The sequence below is a fragment of a genome, unplaced genomic scaffold, assembly GCF_019419815.1.
Source record: "Pyrus x bretschneideri cultivar Hongxiangsu unplaced genomic scaffold, Pyrus_bretschneideri_v1 Contig6, whole genome shotgun sequence".
Lineage (NCBI taxonomy): Eukaryota > Viridiplantae > Streptophyta > Magnoliopsida > Rosales > Rosaceae > Pyrus > Pyrus x bretschneideri.
The window spans coordinates 4,710,806-4,725,570 of NW_025999798.1; the positions used below are offsets into that span (position 1 = coordinate 4,710,806).

Below are 14,765 nucleotides of genomic sequence, written 5' to 3' on the forward strand. Positions count from 1 at the left end.
CTCAATTTTTGGCTGTTGTGTCGAATAAATTGAAGAAGACCAATAACAAAATTAACAAGGGAGTGTTGGAGGTAAAAATAGGGATGTGAATAGAACTATCCATTGCCTTATAGGACAGTTTCTAGCTAACTTTGTAGGTTTTATTTCTTGAAGCTTCTCTGGGGACAATCTTATTAATTTGGTTGGTCTGGAAGCTCCTGGGTCGATATTGCCTTAAGTAGTAGGATGTTGAAAATGAATCTCAAATTGATGGGAGAATATATCTTGCATGGGCCTATAAGTTTGATCACTTCTCATATTGTTGATTAGTTTTATGGTGGAACCTCAACTTTCTTCTTAGGATATGGACAAGACACTGTAGAATTGTTTTAATTATTGTTATTATTTATTTTATTTTTTTTGTGGCAACGGATCCCAAATTATTAGTAAGTATCTAGGTTAATTTCTAATATATAAACAATTTTTTTCGTAATAAATTTTATTTATAGGATTTAAGGCATGCCAAGCACCCATTCATTATATAATTACAATGTCAAAGGATTAAAATAAACATATAGATAGATAATTAGTAAAATAAGTGTTTGACATAACTAGTTCATGTTTAAATTTCAGGCTCAACCCACCTACTTAACAATTTTTAAAGTAGACATATCTACAAGAAAGCCTATTAACCATCATGATTTTTTTATTCTCATTAAGTTGATGAAGCACTATGCATGTTATCATCATGCATAAGCTCAGTACCGAGCTTTCGAAATGGTAGATTTGTACGTAGAAGCCATATGTTTTAGTTCTGTTTAGAAATAAAAACTTAAATATAGCCAGTTGTGTTTAATTACGTGTCTACACTGGCTGTTGAATTTTTAAGGTCGACGGGCCGAGGGTCCACTCCAACAACACCGATATTGTCCTCACTTTACCACCTGCCCAATCCGTCAGGTGTGAGATTTTATCACAAAAGGCCTCGGTATTAGTTAGAGTGGAGTAATCCTATTTAAATTGATTTTTTCCTTTCATCCTAGCCGATGTATGGAAGAGAATCATCTCCGCATCCACTTTGTGGGGATCCTAGGGATCCTCACATCCTAGCCGTTCATCGTACATCATGCAGTCAGTTTTCGTCAGGTACTGTTTGTGTTTAATTTTAAATAAAAAAAAGTCAAATGATTTCTGACCGCACGATACACGATGAATGGTTAAGATGTGAAGATCTCTAGAATCCCCACAATTTGAATCCGAATAGGATCCAAATCCGGAATAATGGGATTCCAACACCGGCAGTAAATACGTTTTATTTTCGAAAAGTGATGAGAAATTTAACCTTAGAGTCGGATTTTGAGAATGATGTTAATTACCATCTTGCCATCCATAAATCCCAATTCCCTTGCAATTTGGCGAAATGCTCTCCAACTACAAACTCTGTGCATTATTGGCATCAGATTTGCCCCCACCATTTAATCACATTCTTGAACTTAAATCCACCACTGATCGATACCATGTGAACATATCATGACTGGTGTGGGCATAAATTGAGAAGCAACATCATAAAAATGAGAAGAAAATCCGACATAATAATATAGTTAGCCTTTCAGATGGGCATGATTTAGTACTTTCAGAACAATAAACTAACTGGGACTGGTTCTTCTTTACTTTCTACTTCGCACGTCAACGGAAAATAAAAATAAACAATGATCCATAGGAATGCGTCTTCGCTTGTTGACTCCGCAATTACGAAACAATGAAAAGGAGAGATGAGAAAACATAGAATTGTATGCTAATCAAACTTTAGGAATCGACCCTACTTGTCTGTCACATAGAGAAGTAAGTTTTCGGTGTAACTGCAAGATTTAGGGGATGGAATTACACAAATCTGACACAATAAATTAAAATTTATATTAAATAGTTATATTTTTAATCGCATTCAGATTTTTGGGATAAAATTCAACAAATGTCAGTTTGTGCTATAATTTGTAATTTTGTATTCAACAGTTAAGCTGGACCAATGTCAGTCTCATTACATAGATGTGAGCTCTTGGTTTGACGTTGAAATCTTAAGACAACACAAACACGTGATGTTACTATTCAACTCAAAATATAACATGTGAATAACCACCACAAGGTAGTCCAATTGAAAGAGCCAAATTTCAAGCCCAAATTCCACACAACACGTCCTAAGTTCGATTCTTGGCACTGGTGAATCATAGGATGGTGGCCAGGGAAGGCTGAAATATCTCTGTAAGTCTTTCCAACTCCCGAAATGATGGACTATCATGAATTTGCCCCCTTTTATCTAACACGTGAAATAGTACATCACGTGACTTTATGTTGCTGTTACCTCCTAGGGAGAGATTTGTAATTTAAAATGTTATAATAATTCTCAATGACTTCTCTGAGACATGATTACGACATCGTTTTATGCTATAATTTTCTTGGCAGACATAATTGCAATAGTAATAGCGAGCACATGGTTACATGGCAAAATTATAGATAAGAAATCCAAAGGAAATTATATGAAGTAAAGGAGAAGAACATAAAGATTTTTGCGATGCGTTACTTTATGTGTATCAAACATGCTTTGATGTTGTTGGTAGACATCAAAACAATCACTAATTACGTTACTTAAATCTGCTAACCACCATTTGCTTCCTTAAAAGGACCATTCTCCACCAAACTAGCTAGATTTATTGGTCGGTTGCTTTATCTCATGGGGTAATTTTTGGGATAATTATGTCTCAGTAACCCTAATACACGCATAGTTTTTTTTAACCTTTATCATTTTTTAATTACAAACAATATTATTACTAAGAATTCGTCTTAAAGAAAGGTGAAGTTTTAACCAAGATAAATCAAAGATGAGGGTTTGCTGATACGCAATAAGTTGAAGAGAAAAATCATTTCTGCAACTTTTTATTTTTTGCATTATTGAAAAGTTTTCATCATTGTGAAGCCATTTTCCAGAGTTACTCCTTCCTTCCATATATGGGTCAAAAGTCAAAACGTTTCTGCTGTAGTACACATAATATGACTTGTATGCATAATATGACTTGTATGCTGTAGTACACACACTCCATGAAACTTTAGTTTCGTCTTACTTTGCTTTCTGAAAATAAAATTTGCGGTACTTGACCACTTGAAACTCGATTTTTGTCTTATTTTCTTACATTCTGTCAAATCCGTTATGAAAATTGTTGAGTTTGTGACGTGGCAATAGTGTGGTCCACTTACATGATGACATGTTTGCCACATCAGCTTAAGAATATATTTAATATTTTGAAAGTGTAAGAAACATTAAAAAAGATTTAGGTTTTTCTCTCTAGTTTCCAAAATGATTTTCACAGCTGTTGCTTTGTGTTGATTATTTTGAGTAACCAACACTCCTTCCCGTACGATTTTTACAGCTGCTTCATAATAATTAGGCCATGAAATTTGGAAAAATAGCTCCTCCTGTATTTAAAGTCCTCCCAAACTTATGATTGGGCTCTTTTCTTGAAATAACCCAGTCAAATAGCCCAGCAGCCCACTTGTACGGTCAATAACTTCATCCTTACCCAACAACTCAACTGGGCTTCATGTGATTGGGCTCTTTTCAAGCTGAGAAGTTTATCTAAAAAATGAGCCCATATAATTAGGCCGAATTCTAGTTGGGCTATCTTAGAATTAGTTTTCTTCTACTAGTCTACGGATAGTGGAAGAAATGTGCCTAAGACCTCAATGCACTACATCAAGAATTTCCCGAGAAGAAAACTAAATCTAACTTCGTCAACGCATTACAATACAAGTCAATGCATTTTAGTACAATCTGGTAAGGTGAAATACACTCTAATTAAAATGGCTACCAAACGAGCTTTAAAGTTATAAATAAGACGACATTTTTACGTTTGTGTTACATGTGTTTCATACATTAAATTGGATAATAAACATTACCTTATGTGAGAATATTAGATATCTACTTGGGCCTCCTTATACGATGCCTTCATTGGTGGCGATCAGTTCTCAGATATATTGGTGGCTCTGACTTGCAATCTAAGCCACCAGCTTGTGATTTTTCCAGGAAAGCTCAACAACTGGCCGTGGAAGGAATGAAGGGCCCACTCTCAGATTCTGCATGCCACATGGCACCCCAAAAGCCAATCGGACACCACTCTCCTATCCTACAAGATAAGCCCCTTCAATTCTGTACATTAACTCATCTGCGTCTCTCTCCCCAAACACTCCAAACCCCATACAATTTCACAGATCAAATAAGCAACAGAGTTTGGTCGAAGCCTCGAAAAATGGCCTCCGCCTGGGCTTCCTCTTCCGCCATTGCAGCCGTCGCTGTATCGTCGCGGTATTTATTTATTTATTTATTAAATGTGTGCTTACTTTCGTACTCTTGCATGGTTTATTGGGTTTTTGGAGTTTTTTGTTCCTTCGCATTGTTAATTAATACTAGCAAGATGTGAATTATGCTGCAGCTCCCAGAAGGGCGGGTCTTCTTTGGCGGCAACTAAGGCTTCTTTCTTTGGTGGGAGGAAGCTGAGAGTGAGAAGCTTCACAGCCGCCACAGGATCATCGTCATCTTTTACAGTACGTGCGGCTGCTGCTGACCCTGATAGGCCTCTGTGGTTTCCAGGAAGCACCCCTCCCCCATGGCTCGATGGAAGGTAGCTCCAAAATATCCCGTTTATGAATGTTCTCTTATCAGACTATCTAGCAACATGAAATATTTTGGTTACCAGCATCAACATGCGAGTCTAAACCATTAATTAAGTTGATAAATGTCCAACAATGTGGTTCATATTCACATAATTGAACCTAAACCCTTAATTAAGTCGACATTTGTCTGAATATCTTTGGTTCATAGCCGCATCGTTGAATCTTAAGTTGTTAATAAAATGTTTGCTTATAGAAAAAGGGGTGTGCGGACCCTTGTTAATTTATATCCGTTGATCTTCTTCAATTCATCCGATCTGACGCCCGAAAATTAAAAAGATGTGAAAGAAGTAAAAAGGGGTGTGTGGATATTACACCCGCATGGACGGAGCCAATGAAGGCTCACTGGGGGCAAATGACCCCACTCAAATAATTCGTTTGTTTAGTTGCAGACTACAATTATATAATATACACGGATTATCTTTGAAGAAAATATATGTATCTAATATCCAACATACATTCATTTTACTTATACTCTATATCAAATATTATATGAGCAATAGTGCTCTTGTTCTATCATTCAAACCGAAAAAACACTCTCACGCCTATCATGTACTTATATATTGTCTCATCACTTTGCCACTTTCCACTACTATATTGAAATTTTTGTAACATTGGAATTATGATACATCATCATTTGAAACCATCCTTAATATCATATTGCATATAACCATACTATAATAGGGTTTTCTTAGTTGTTTTTTGTTGCCCCCACTAGAAATTTTTTTTGACTCCGTCCCTGACACCCCATAGAAAAATGTTGTCTTACCAGACTAGATTACAATATAAGATGTTTACGTTGCTAGCATAGTAGCATGTGAACCTAAACCGTCACGAAACAACTGTCTATATGGTATTTTACGTTGTCTATCTACCTTACTGATTAAGTGTTATAATAATGCAGCCTCCCAGGAGACTTCGGCTTCGATCCTCTTGGTCTTTGTAAGTCGAACACCAATGCTATTAATCCCTAACCATGATTCTCACATGATCTCTAAATGCTGATGAAATTTGTAACTAATAATGTTTGTTAAAATGTGATTACAGCATCTGACCCAGACAGCCTGAAATGGAACCAGCAAGCAGAGCTTGTACACTGCAGATGGGCAATGCTCGGCGCAGCCGGAATCTTCATCCCCGAATTCTTGACCAAAATCGGCATTCTAAACACCCCCTCATGGTACACAGCCGGAGAGCAAGAGTACTTCACAGACACCACCACTCTCTTCGTCGTTGAGCTTGTTTTGATCGGGTGGGCCGAGGGGAGGAGATGGGCCGACATCCTCAAGCCGGGTTCAGTTAACACGGACCCAATCTTCCCCAACAACAAGCTCACCGGGACAGATGTAGGGTACCCGGGAGGGCTCTGGTTCGACCCACTTGGATGGGGAAGCGGCTCGCCTGAGAAGATCAAGGAGTTGAGGACAAAGGAGATTAAGAACGGAAGGCTAGCGATGTTGGCTGTGATGGGGGCTTGGTTTCAACACATTTACACTGGGACTGGCCCCATTGACAACCTCTTCGCTCACCTCGCTGATCCCGGCCATGCCACCATTTTCGCTGTGAGTGCAATTAGTTCACTTTAAATTGATTTAAACTAATTTGATTGCATGCTTAGTGTTTTCTTAATTAGGGTTAACATATCTAATTGTTTTGGTTGGTTTTTGGCAGTCTTTCTCCCCCAAGTGAGGAACGAAGGAGAATTCTAATTGGGGTTTTCAAGTGCGGGAGGAGAAGCAGCAAAGTTGTTAACTTGTTATCAATCGGGCAAAAGAGAGACTGAGAAGTATTGTGTTGTTCCAAGGGAAATTTGTAGGACTAAAAACTTGTAATTTGATGTGCTTGTGTACAAAAATCTCTTTGGAACCTTCGTTCCAATATGTATGAAATCAACTGGTGACCTACGAACTTATTCCAACTGTATATGCATGGCATGCAACTACGTTAACTGATGTTCTTATCAAACTAGCTTGGGATTTATACACAGTAAAATCGATCACAAATTTTTAATCAAAATTTATGTTGCAAATAAAATAATAGAGAAAAGCGGTACATAATCACAATTCAATATTTGTTTTTTTGTAACTAGTTTTATTTGTGCATATTTAATCATCCACCGTTGACCAAAAAAAGTTAAAAAATCATCCACTTTGATACCAAGTTGCGGAAAGAAATCATCTCTGAATTCCTTTCTCCTAATCCACAAAATTAGAAGATCCATATCATTGAAATTTGATCTAACAGCTACAAATAGGAACTCACTTTAAAAGTTATAAGAACTTTAACAATTAGATCAAATTTCAACAGCACGAATTCTCTGATTTGATGGATTAGGAAGAAGAGATCAGGAGAAAATCTCTTTCCCAAGTTGCCACCTAACATCCACAAGTAATAGCCTCCAAAATATTTTAATCAGGAAGGTGAGCTCCATACATGCATATGCATACTATATTCAAAGTCTAACTTGTCAATCAATCCCCACAAGTTGAAAACAGAAATACAATTATTTGTTTTGAAGCATTCAACTTCTATGAAGCTAAGGCTAATGGAACCCAAATTCATGTTAGTTTGGTATGCAAACACAACTCAAATAGATGGTTGGTTTGGTGATAAAACGAGAATGTAGGAGAAGAAAAAATGTCTACGGAAATCATTTCTCGAAGATAAACTGTTTGGACATAAAATCCTGAAACTTCATCACAAACTTGTGGCCACAAGAAAATTCAAGCAACAAATTAAGCAGCAAATACTAAAATTCTAATTAAACTTGAGTAAACTAAATTATGAAATTCTGAGGAACCCAATACAATTTACAAACAAATTACACTTAAAAAGGTTACAAATTTGTCAATAAGCAGACAAATTTAGTCATAAAAATATATTAATTTGAAGGAAAGTCACCTCATTACAGCCTAATGACGAACTCTCACCTCCTCTTCTTCTCTCAGAGTATCATCAACTACTATTATACAGGATTTAATTTTTTGTAATTTTCACAAATCTCTTCTTTGGGAAAAAAAATTGAGAGGAAATAGAGATTCTCTCTTTAACTTTCTGATAAGAAGCAAAACCGAACCGGCTAAGACGGAGGGTTGGGGCGCTGTACGGAGATCTGAACCGGAAGTGGCCGACTAGTACCCGACCCACCACAGCTGCTACAAAACGTACGACCCGAGCCGGCACAGCTCCGGCACCCGACATCGCCATCGGACCAGCGCGAGCAGAAGCAAGTGACCCGACCCGTTCCGTTGCACCTGGGACACCGCGGGAAGGGGCCGGCCATGGGCTTCTGGTCCATGACCGATTTGACGAAGACCGCGCCCGCCAAGACGCCGAGACCGGTGGCGAGCTGAGTCAGCACGATCGGATCTCCCATTTGTTTGGTGATGCGTCGGATAACGAGGAGGGAGAGAGCAGAGAGAGGGAGGAAAAGAAGCGAAAGGTGTAGAGAGAGAGGAACAAAGATTTTTATTAACTTATGGGGATTTTACTTTTATGCAAAAAATTGAAGAATTTAAAGTGGTGAGGGGAATGAACACGTTGACGCGGTTGGGTTGGGTGGGATTTTTAAGAATCCGCATCCTCGACGGATTCTATACGTAAGGATTCCGATGATATATTAATTATGCATGTTCATCATATATTATGCGGTTATAAATTATTGTAAATATTTTTATTTAAATTTAAATAAAAACAGTATTTGGTAAAAACTGACCACAAAATTTACGATGAACGAACACGATTCACATATTTTCAGAATCCTTACCAAAAAGATCCGGAGAGGATTTTTAAGGAGGTCGGGGGATTTGGAATATTGCGGACGTGTTTGCTTCCTTGTACGCTACTTCTACTTGGAGCCTTGGAGGCATGTACCACTTGATCTTGATTTTCTTTTACATCACATGTTGGAAATTTAGGAGGTGTGATGAAATTGGTTTTTAAATTTTTATGGGTGGTGATAAAAATTATCTGAATAGTGGGTAATCTATGTGAGTGTGGTTAGTATTGTCATATTTTCCTACTCCAAGCATAAATATGACAAACGTTTATTAAAAAAAGACGATATCTTTTGTTACAAGAGGTAGTGACAAATCTAAGATTTGAATTTCGAGGGATTTTTGTGTTAAAGTCTAACTTTGTTAGATAAACACTTACCCCTTAGTATCACGGTCTAGTGATATCCTATTCGCTTGTAAGTGAAAGGTGTTAGGTTCGATTCTCATCAAAGGCAAATTTGAATTACATTATTGTTAACCTATTATGAGGCTAAGCCTACCCCCACTCCCTTACTGTGATAATATCGTTTGTTTAAAAAAAACACTTGAGCATCATCAAAGGCATTTTGTCGAACACTTGGGAGCTTGTTGTCGTCAGTGGAACCAAGTTGCACACATGCCAAAAGATATTGATATATGCCGAAGCAATTTGATGAGTGATATTAAGAGAATTTGTCAAGTGTTGTCGATGCAATCTGTGAGAAGCATTTCATTAAACACTTGATTGGCACAAAATAAACCATACTAAACATTCAAAAGCTCTTCACAAAACTACCTCAACTATGGGTTGAACTACAATCTCATACCTCATGTTTTAAAAGTTACAATGTCATACCTCCACTTACGAATTTGTTGCAATGTCAAACCTCCATCAGTTTTTTGTCAATTTTTCTTTTAAATGCTGACGTGACTTGAGATGGGCCTCACTGCCTAGCCCAACTGGATTAAAAAATTAATTAAATATTAAAATTAAAAACAAAATCATTTATATAGAGATATACTTTTGTAAAACAATCTGGGAACCACATCCTCTTCCCCTTCCGGTCGTCCCCTCCCTTCACCACCCAAACCAACATGAACATGACCTACAAACTTAAACCCAAATTAACAGTTATAATCTTCCCCAAACCACCACCCAAAAAAATTCAGGAAAACAAAACAAACTAACATTTTACAACCTAACTCCACTTGACCCACCACATGAAAACCATTAAAATCCAGAAAATCTTTAAATAACAAATCAAAGCATATAAATTTAAATTTACAACTCAATCGGATTAGTGTTCATCTTAGATTCAAAATTACTTCTCTTCGTGACGCTGTCGTAGTATATTTCCAGATCCGGTAGAGTCGGTTGGCGATGATGGTTTTCTCGTCGACGGTGCCTGTGGAGGTGGTGATTGAAACTCAGTTCTTTTCTCTATTTCGATTCGAATTCCAGGTTCTTTTGGCTTTAAATTTGTTCGAATGCTTTTTTAGTGAAGGGATGGGGGACGAATGGAAAGGGGATGAAGGGTGAAGATGGATGTTTGAACGCTTTCCCTGCCAAGGGCGAAGCTACAGAGAAGCAAGAAGGGGATGCCGCCCCTCATCTTTCCGGAATCGCCACTGAAAGTGAAGATTTCAATCTTCTGAAACCGCTAGAATCTGGGTTTGGTTCTGGGTTTGCAGCGCATTGCACTACTGCGCTAAACTACAACGTTTTTTTTTTATTTTTTCAAAATACATAGGCCAGACTATGTCATTTTGGTCCTGGGATTGTTTTGGTTATACAAAGCAACATCGATGAAATGAGGCAGAACCTTTGTTCTGCCATTAGAAAGCATGACAGTCAACAACAACAAGAAGGTTGCAAGCCACCGTCGTCCAGCCATCTGAGAAGAACCTTTGTTCTACCATTTGATCTTTGCTTGTTCTTAGAGCCTTTCACTTAAAACATTTTGCTTTCTATGCAACAAACCTGCAAAAACTCTGATGGGTTTTGAGGTTTTTCAATTTCCTTGATTGGTTTTTTATGTTTCTCAAATTTGCTTTTGATTTGTTCTTGTTAGTACCTTGATGGGCTCCCTCTGCATTTGTCTGTGAGATTAAATCTTTAAATTTTATCATTTTGTGTGTTGAATCTCTAAGTTTTAGAGAGGTTTTAGACTTTAGAATTGTACCAAACATTGTGCTTTCCTATGATTGTTATGGACCATCCAATTTTCAATGGAATTCCTGATTACATGAATAGTTTTTAAGTATCCATGATTACATGAAGGGGGAAGGAGGGTAAGGATGGATGTTCGAATGCTTTCCTAGAATCTCGGAGTCAAAATCACGGGAATTCCACGGTTCGATCCGCCATGAGTGGCAGCCAAACAACGTGAAAGCTCAGTGGGTCATGTTTGTGTCACCAAGAGCAATGGAACGGTGGTGGTGATGACGGTGCTCGTCACTAGAGTTCGCTGTAAAGTCACCTGGGAAGCTTGCCTGGAAACGGGCCGGGGCAGACAGAAGGGGAAGGAGGGAAGGTTCGGGAAGATGGTAAGGGTGAAGGTGATGGGTTGGTAGGGTGGGTCCACAATTTTTTATAAAAATATTAAAATGATTTTATTTTTTTATTTTTTTAATTTAATTGGGCTAGGAAGTGAGCTCGGTCTCAAGTCACATCAACATTTAGTAGAAAATTTGACGAAGATCTGATATTGCAATAAATTCGTAAGTTGAGGTATGACATTGTAACTTTTAAAACATGAGGTATGAAATTATGATTTAACCCATAATTAAAATAGTTTTGTATAATTTATCTAACAAGATGACGCGGTTGGGTTGGGTGGGATTTTTAAGGAGGTCGGGGGATTTGGAATAATGCGGACGTGTTTGCTTCCTTGTACGCTACTTCTACTCGGAGCCTTGGAGGCATGTACCAATTGATCTTGATTTTCTTATCTTTTTCTTGTACATCACATGTTGGAAATTTAGGGGGTGTGATGGGAAATTGGTTTTGAAATTTTTATGGGTGGTGATAAAAATTATCTGAATAGTGGATAATCTATGTGATTGTGGTTAGTATTGTCATATTTTCCTAGTCCAAGCATAAATACGACAAACATTTAATAAAAAAAAGAGACGATTTCTTTTGTTATAAGAGGTAGTGATAGATTTAGGATTTGAATTTTGAGAGATTTCTATGTTAAAGTTTAATTTTTTTAGATAAACAATTGTTCTTTAGTATTACGGTGTAGTGGTATTCCTCTTCACTTGTAAGTGAGAGGTGTTAGGTTCGATTCTCGTCAAATGCAAATTTGAATTACATTATTGTTAACCTATTGTGAGGCTAAACTTACCCCTCTTCATTACTGTGATAATATCGTTTGTTCAAAAAAAAAAAAAAAATTGCTCTTCACAAGACCTACACATGATTTTCTTAAACTGCGGGTGGTCTCGGGGACCAGTCTCTATGGTAACAAAATTGTGGTTGTGACATTCTCAAAACTTGGATACTCTAATATTCCTTTTTCGATCCTACTTTTCAAGTGATAAATAAACAGACATATTCTTACACTTATCGACGTAGTTCACCGCCATAAAAAAGCTCATCTAGGAATTTCCAAAAATAAAAGAAGTCACGTTTTATTTGCTCTTGTGGTTGTCAATTTTAATTTGTTGTATGGTTAGAAGAGTGAACGATGTAGAAAAGAAACACCTTTTTTTTTTTGTTAATTAGAAGAAAAAGAAAAACTTCATACGTTTACTTGCTTGCACTTTTGGTTATATATTCTCCACGGCCACTTCATCTTTTACATTAGTTATTCAAAAATATCATTCTTTACTACGTTTTTCATATCATATTTGTATCATCTACTAATAGGGATGAGAAAAAGCAAACTTCATACATTCTATTTGCTACCACTTTTCATCAGTCTCCATCGTCCCTTCCTCTTCGACATCACTTATTGCCTGAAGAAGTTCCAACTGAGTAGCTGCAGGATCCAACTCCCGACAAGGCGACAACTCTTCTTCCGAAGTAACTCCTGTCTATTTGGATCCAAATGCGATCAAATATTGTCGAAATGCTAGCCACTTTCACCAAGGGAGTTACAAGTACACCTTGGTCTTCACTGAAGTCTTCAATGGCGTCGACCATATCATGTTTGTGTACAATTTCTACGGTTGTCAGTTCATTCCAGTCGAGAGACCAAATCCTGAACAGTGCCCAGACTTCTCCCTCCCCTCGATGAGAGTAACTTACATAAACCTTGTACACTATCAATGAGATATTCTAGTTCAATAATACAATGTCATATGTAAAAAAACGTAAATACGATGACATTGTATTATTGAGTGATATTCTCACTTCATATTTTCCTACTGGAAAATCCGCAGATGGCTTTGGCTTTGAGAGGCCAGAGGAACCCCGTGTCAAGGGGTCCAGTTCACTATTTGTTTTGGGGTTCAGCCGAAGGATCCGGAATGTGAAAGAACCCAAAGAAATCACCTTATGAACATAATACCTAGACATCCCATCATCGCCATCAAATGCCGCCCACACCTAATTATCTCCAAACCACTTCTCTGGTCGATCCGGAATAAATTCTTTTGTTCTGGTCAACCTAGTTTTAAAGGAGGGGGATGCAACGTGAGAACTTTCCAGAAGTCCATCCATATCTCCAAACCACTTCTTTGGTCGATCCGGAATAAATTTTTTTTTTTGGTCAACCTAGTTTTAAAGGAGGGGGATACAACATGAGAACTTTCCAGAAGTCCATCCATATTCCATACTAGTGCTACTCTCGCCCAAACTTGACCAAAAATTCTTTAACTAGATGAAGAAGTTGCATCTTTGTTACACTCCATGCATATTCCTACACAAATGGATTAGTTTGGTTTTGTTAGTTTTATAGTAACCATTCTAAACAACGATGTTATTAGGTTTTGTTTGAGGTCGGAAGTCTAAACCGAACCAAATCGAACTGCAACTGCATCTTTTGTCACTACATTTTTGGTGCCCTTCTTTTCTAACCAAATATGAAAAAAATTCTTTAAAATTGGGGCCTTTTATAAAAATAAAAGAAATGAAAATTTGTCACAAATCTATTAAATGCCGATGTGAGAAAAAATATTGAGGATATGTAGATTAGATAAAGAAAAAAAAATCAACATAAATTTTGATTGAGTTAAATTATGAACAGATTTGAAACAAGAAATTTCAGCTTAAAAATCTTGATCCTGAGGTTTAGTAAATCGACTCATTAGTATATGAAAAGATTCATTTAAGTAAAAAAAATCAAATTGAGATATGAGACTACGAGTAATTACCTTGTTGTACGAGTTGTGAAGAATTTCAACCACAAAGCGCTATCTTGGGCAGACCTTTTGTCTCAAGTTTTTCATCCCTAAAACTAGACCATTTCTTAGAAAAGTTTTCACAACTAAGCCGTTAAATACTGATTTTACGCTCTTATCGAGGCATGAAGATAAGAACACATCAACATAAACATTGGCAAAAAATCTCAATTTGAGATACATTACCAAAAGTGGGGATATCGAGGACATTTCAGTGAAATTTTAGGCATGCTCACAACTTGGACAATATGTTAAAATCTTTCCTAGCCCAACATTTAATTATATAAGGTATTGATTTTGACTATTTCTAAAAAAGTTATCACATCCAAGCTGTTAAATATTGATTTTGACGGTCTTATCGAGGAATGGAGATCAACATAAATATCGACAAAAAATATCAATTGCGATATGTTACCAAAAGTGGGGAGATCAAGAAAACTTTAGCAAAATTTCAGGCATGCTTACAACTTGGACAATAGCACAAGAACGTTAAACTATTTCCTTGCCCAACATTATGTAAAATGTTATAGACATCCAGTTATAATGCGTAGAGTGTCATACTAACCCGAGTAATTTAAGGCGTACTTAAGCAACCTCACACATATCAAACTATGGTGACTAAATGAGAACTCCTTTACTAAACTTCATCATACATGAATCACCTTATTACAGTTTTTAGTTATAAGTTTAAACTAACAAGCTTGGCAATATCAAAGCTCAGTGTAAATCTTTGTGAACATTTGCTCAAATCAATGTTTCCATGATGTGGGACATCTTTCTATTTTGTGATACGCTCATTGTATTCTATCTTTATTAATATAAAAATAGCTCATTCTCCCAAAATGTTGATATGGCCGAGTTGGTCTAAGGCGCCAGATTAAGGTTCTGGTCCGAAAGGGCGTGGGTTCAAATCCCACTGTCAACATCTCGTATTTTACGAGTTCAATATTTTTTATATTTTTTATG

The 14,765-nt window shown here is 37.0% G+C and overlaps 2 protein-coding genes and 1 non-coding gene across 3 annotated transcripts; 2 read left to right on the plus strand and 1 right to left on the minus strand.

Moving 5' to 3' along the window:
• The first annotated feature begins 4,168 nt into the window (after positions 1-4,168).
• On the plus strand, positions 4,169-6,607 carry LOC125471543 (chlorophyll a-b binding protein, chloroplastic-like). Its single transcript, XM_048572072.1, has 5 exons — positions 4,169-4,330; positions 4,458-4,646; positions 5,600-5,637; positions 5,743-6,257; positions 6,367-6,607. The coding sequence occupies exons 1-5, from the start codon at positions 4,275-4,277 to the stop codon at positions 6,382-6,384; spliced, it is 816 nt and encodes a 271-aa protein (XP_048428029.1). The 5' UTR covers positions 4,169-4,274; the 3' UTR covers positions 6,385-6,607.
• An 823-nt stretch (positions 6,608-7,430) lies between these two features.
• LOC125471544 lies at positions 7,431-8,201 on the minus strand. The gene has a single exon (XM_048572073.1). The coding sequence runs from the start codon at positions 8,069-8,071 to the stop codon at positions 7,775-7,777; it is 297 nt and encodes a 98-aa protein (XP_048428030.1). The 5' UTR covers positions 8,072-8,201; the 3' UTR covers positions 7,431-7,774.
• Positions 8,202-14,643: 6,442 nt separating this feature from the next.
• Positions 14,644-14,724, plus strand: TRNAL-AAG. Its single transcript has one exon. It is a non-coding gene; the product is annotated as a tRNA-Leu (tRNA).
• The last annotated feature ends 41 nt before the right edge of the window (positions 14,725-14,765 follow it).

Coding starts and splice junctions, on each gene's coding strand:
- LOC125471543 (XM_048572072.1), top strand. CDS start 4,275: ATGGCCTCCGCCTGGGCTTCCTCTTCCGCCATTGCAGCCGTCGCTGTA. Junction 4,647..5,599: donor CCCCCATGGCTCGATGGAAG/GTAGCTCCAAAA, acceptor ATAATAATGCAG/CCTCCCAGGAGACTTCGGCT. Junction 5,638..5,742: donor CTTCGATCCTCTTGGTCTTT/GTAAGTCGAACA, acceptor ATGTGATTACAG/CATCTGACCCAGACAGCCTG.
- LOC125471544 (XM_048572073.1), bottom strand. CDS start 8,071: ATGGGAGATCCGATCGTGCTGACTCAGCTCGCCACCGGTCTCGGCGTC.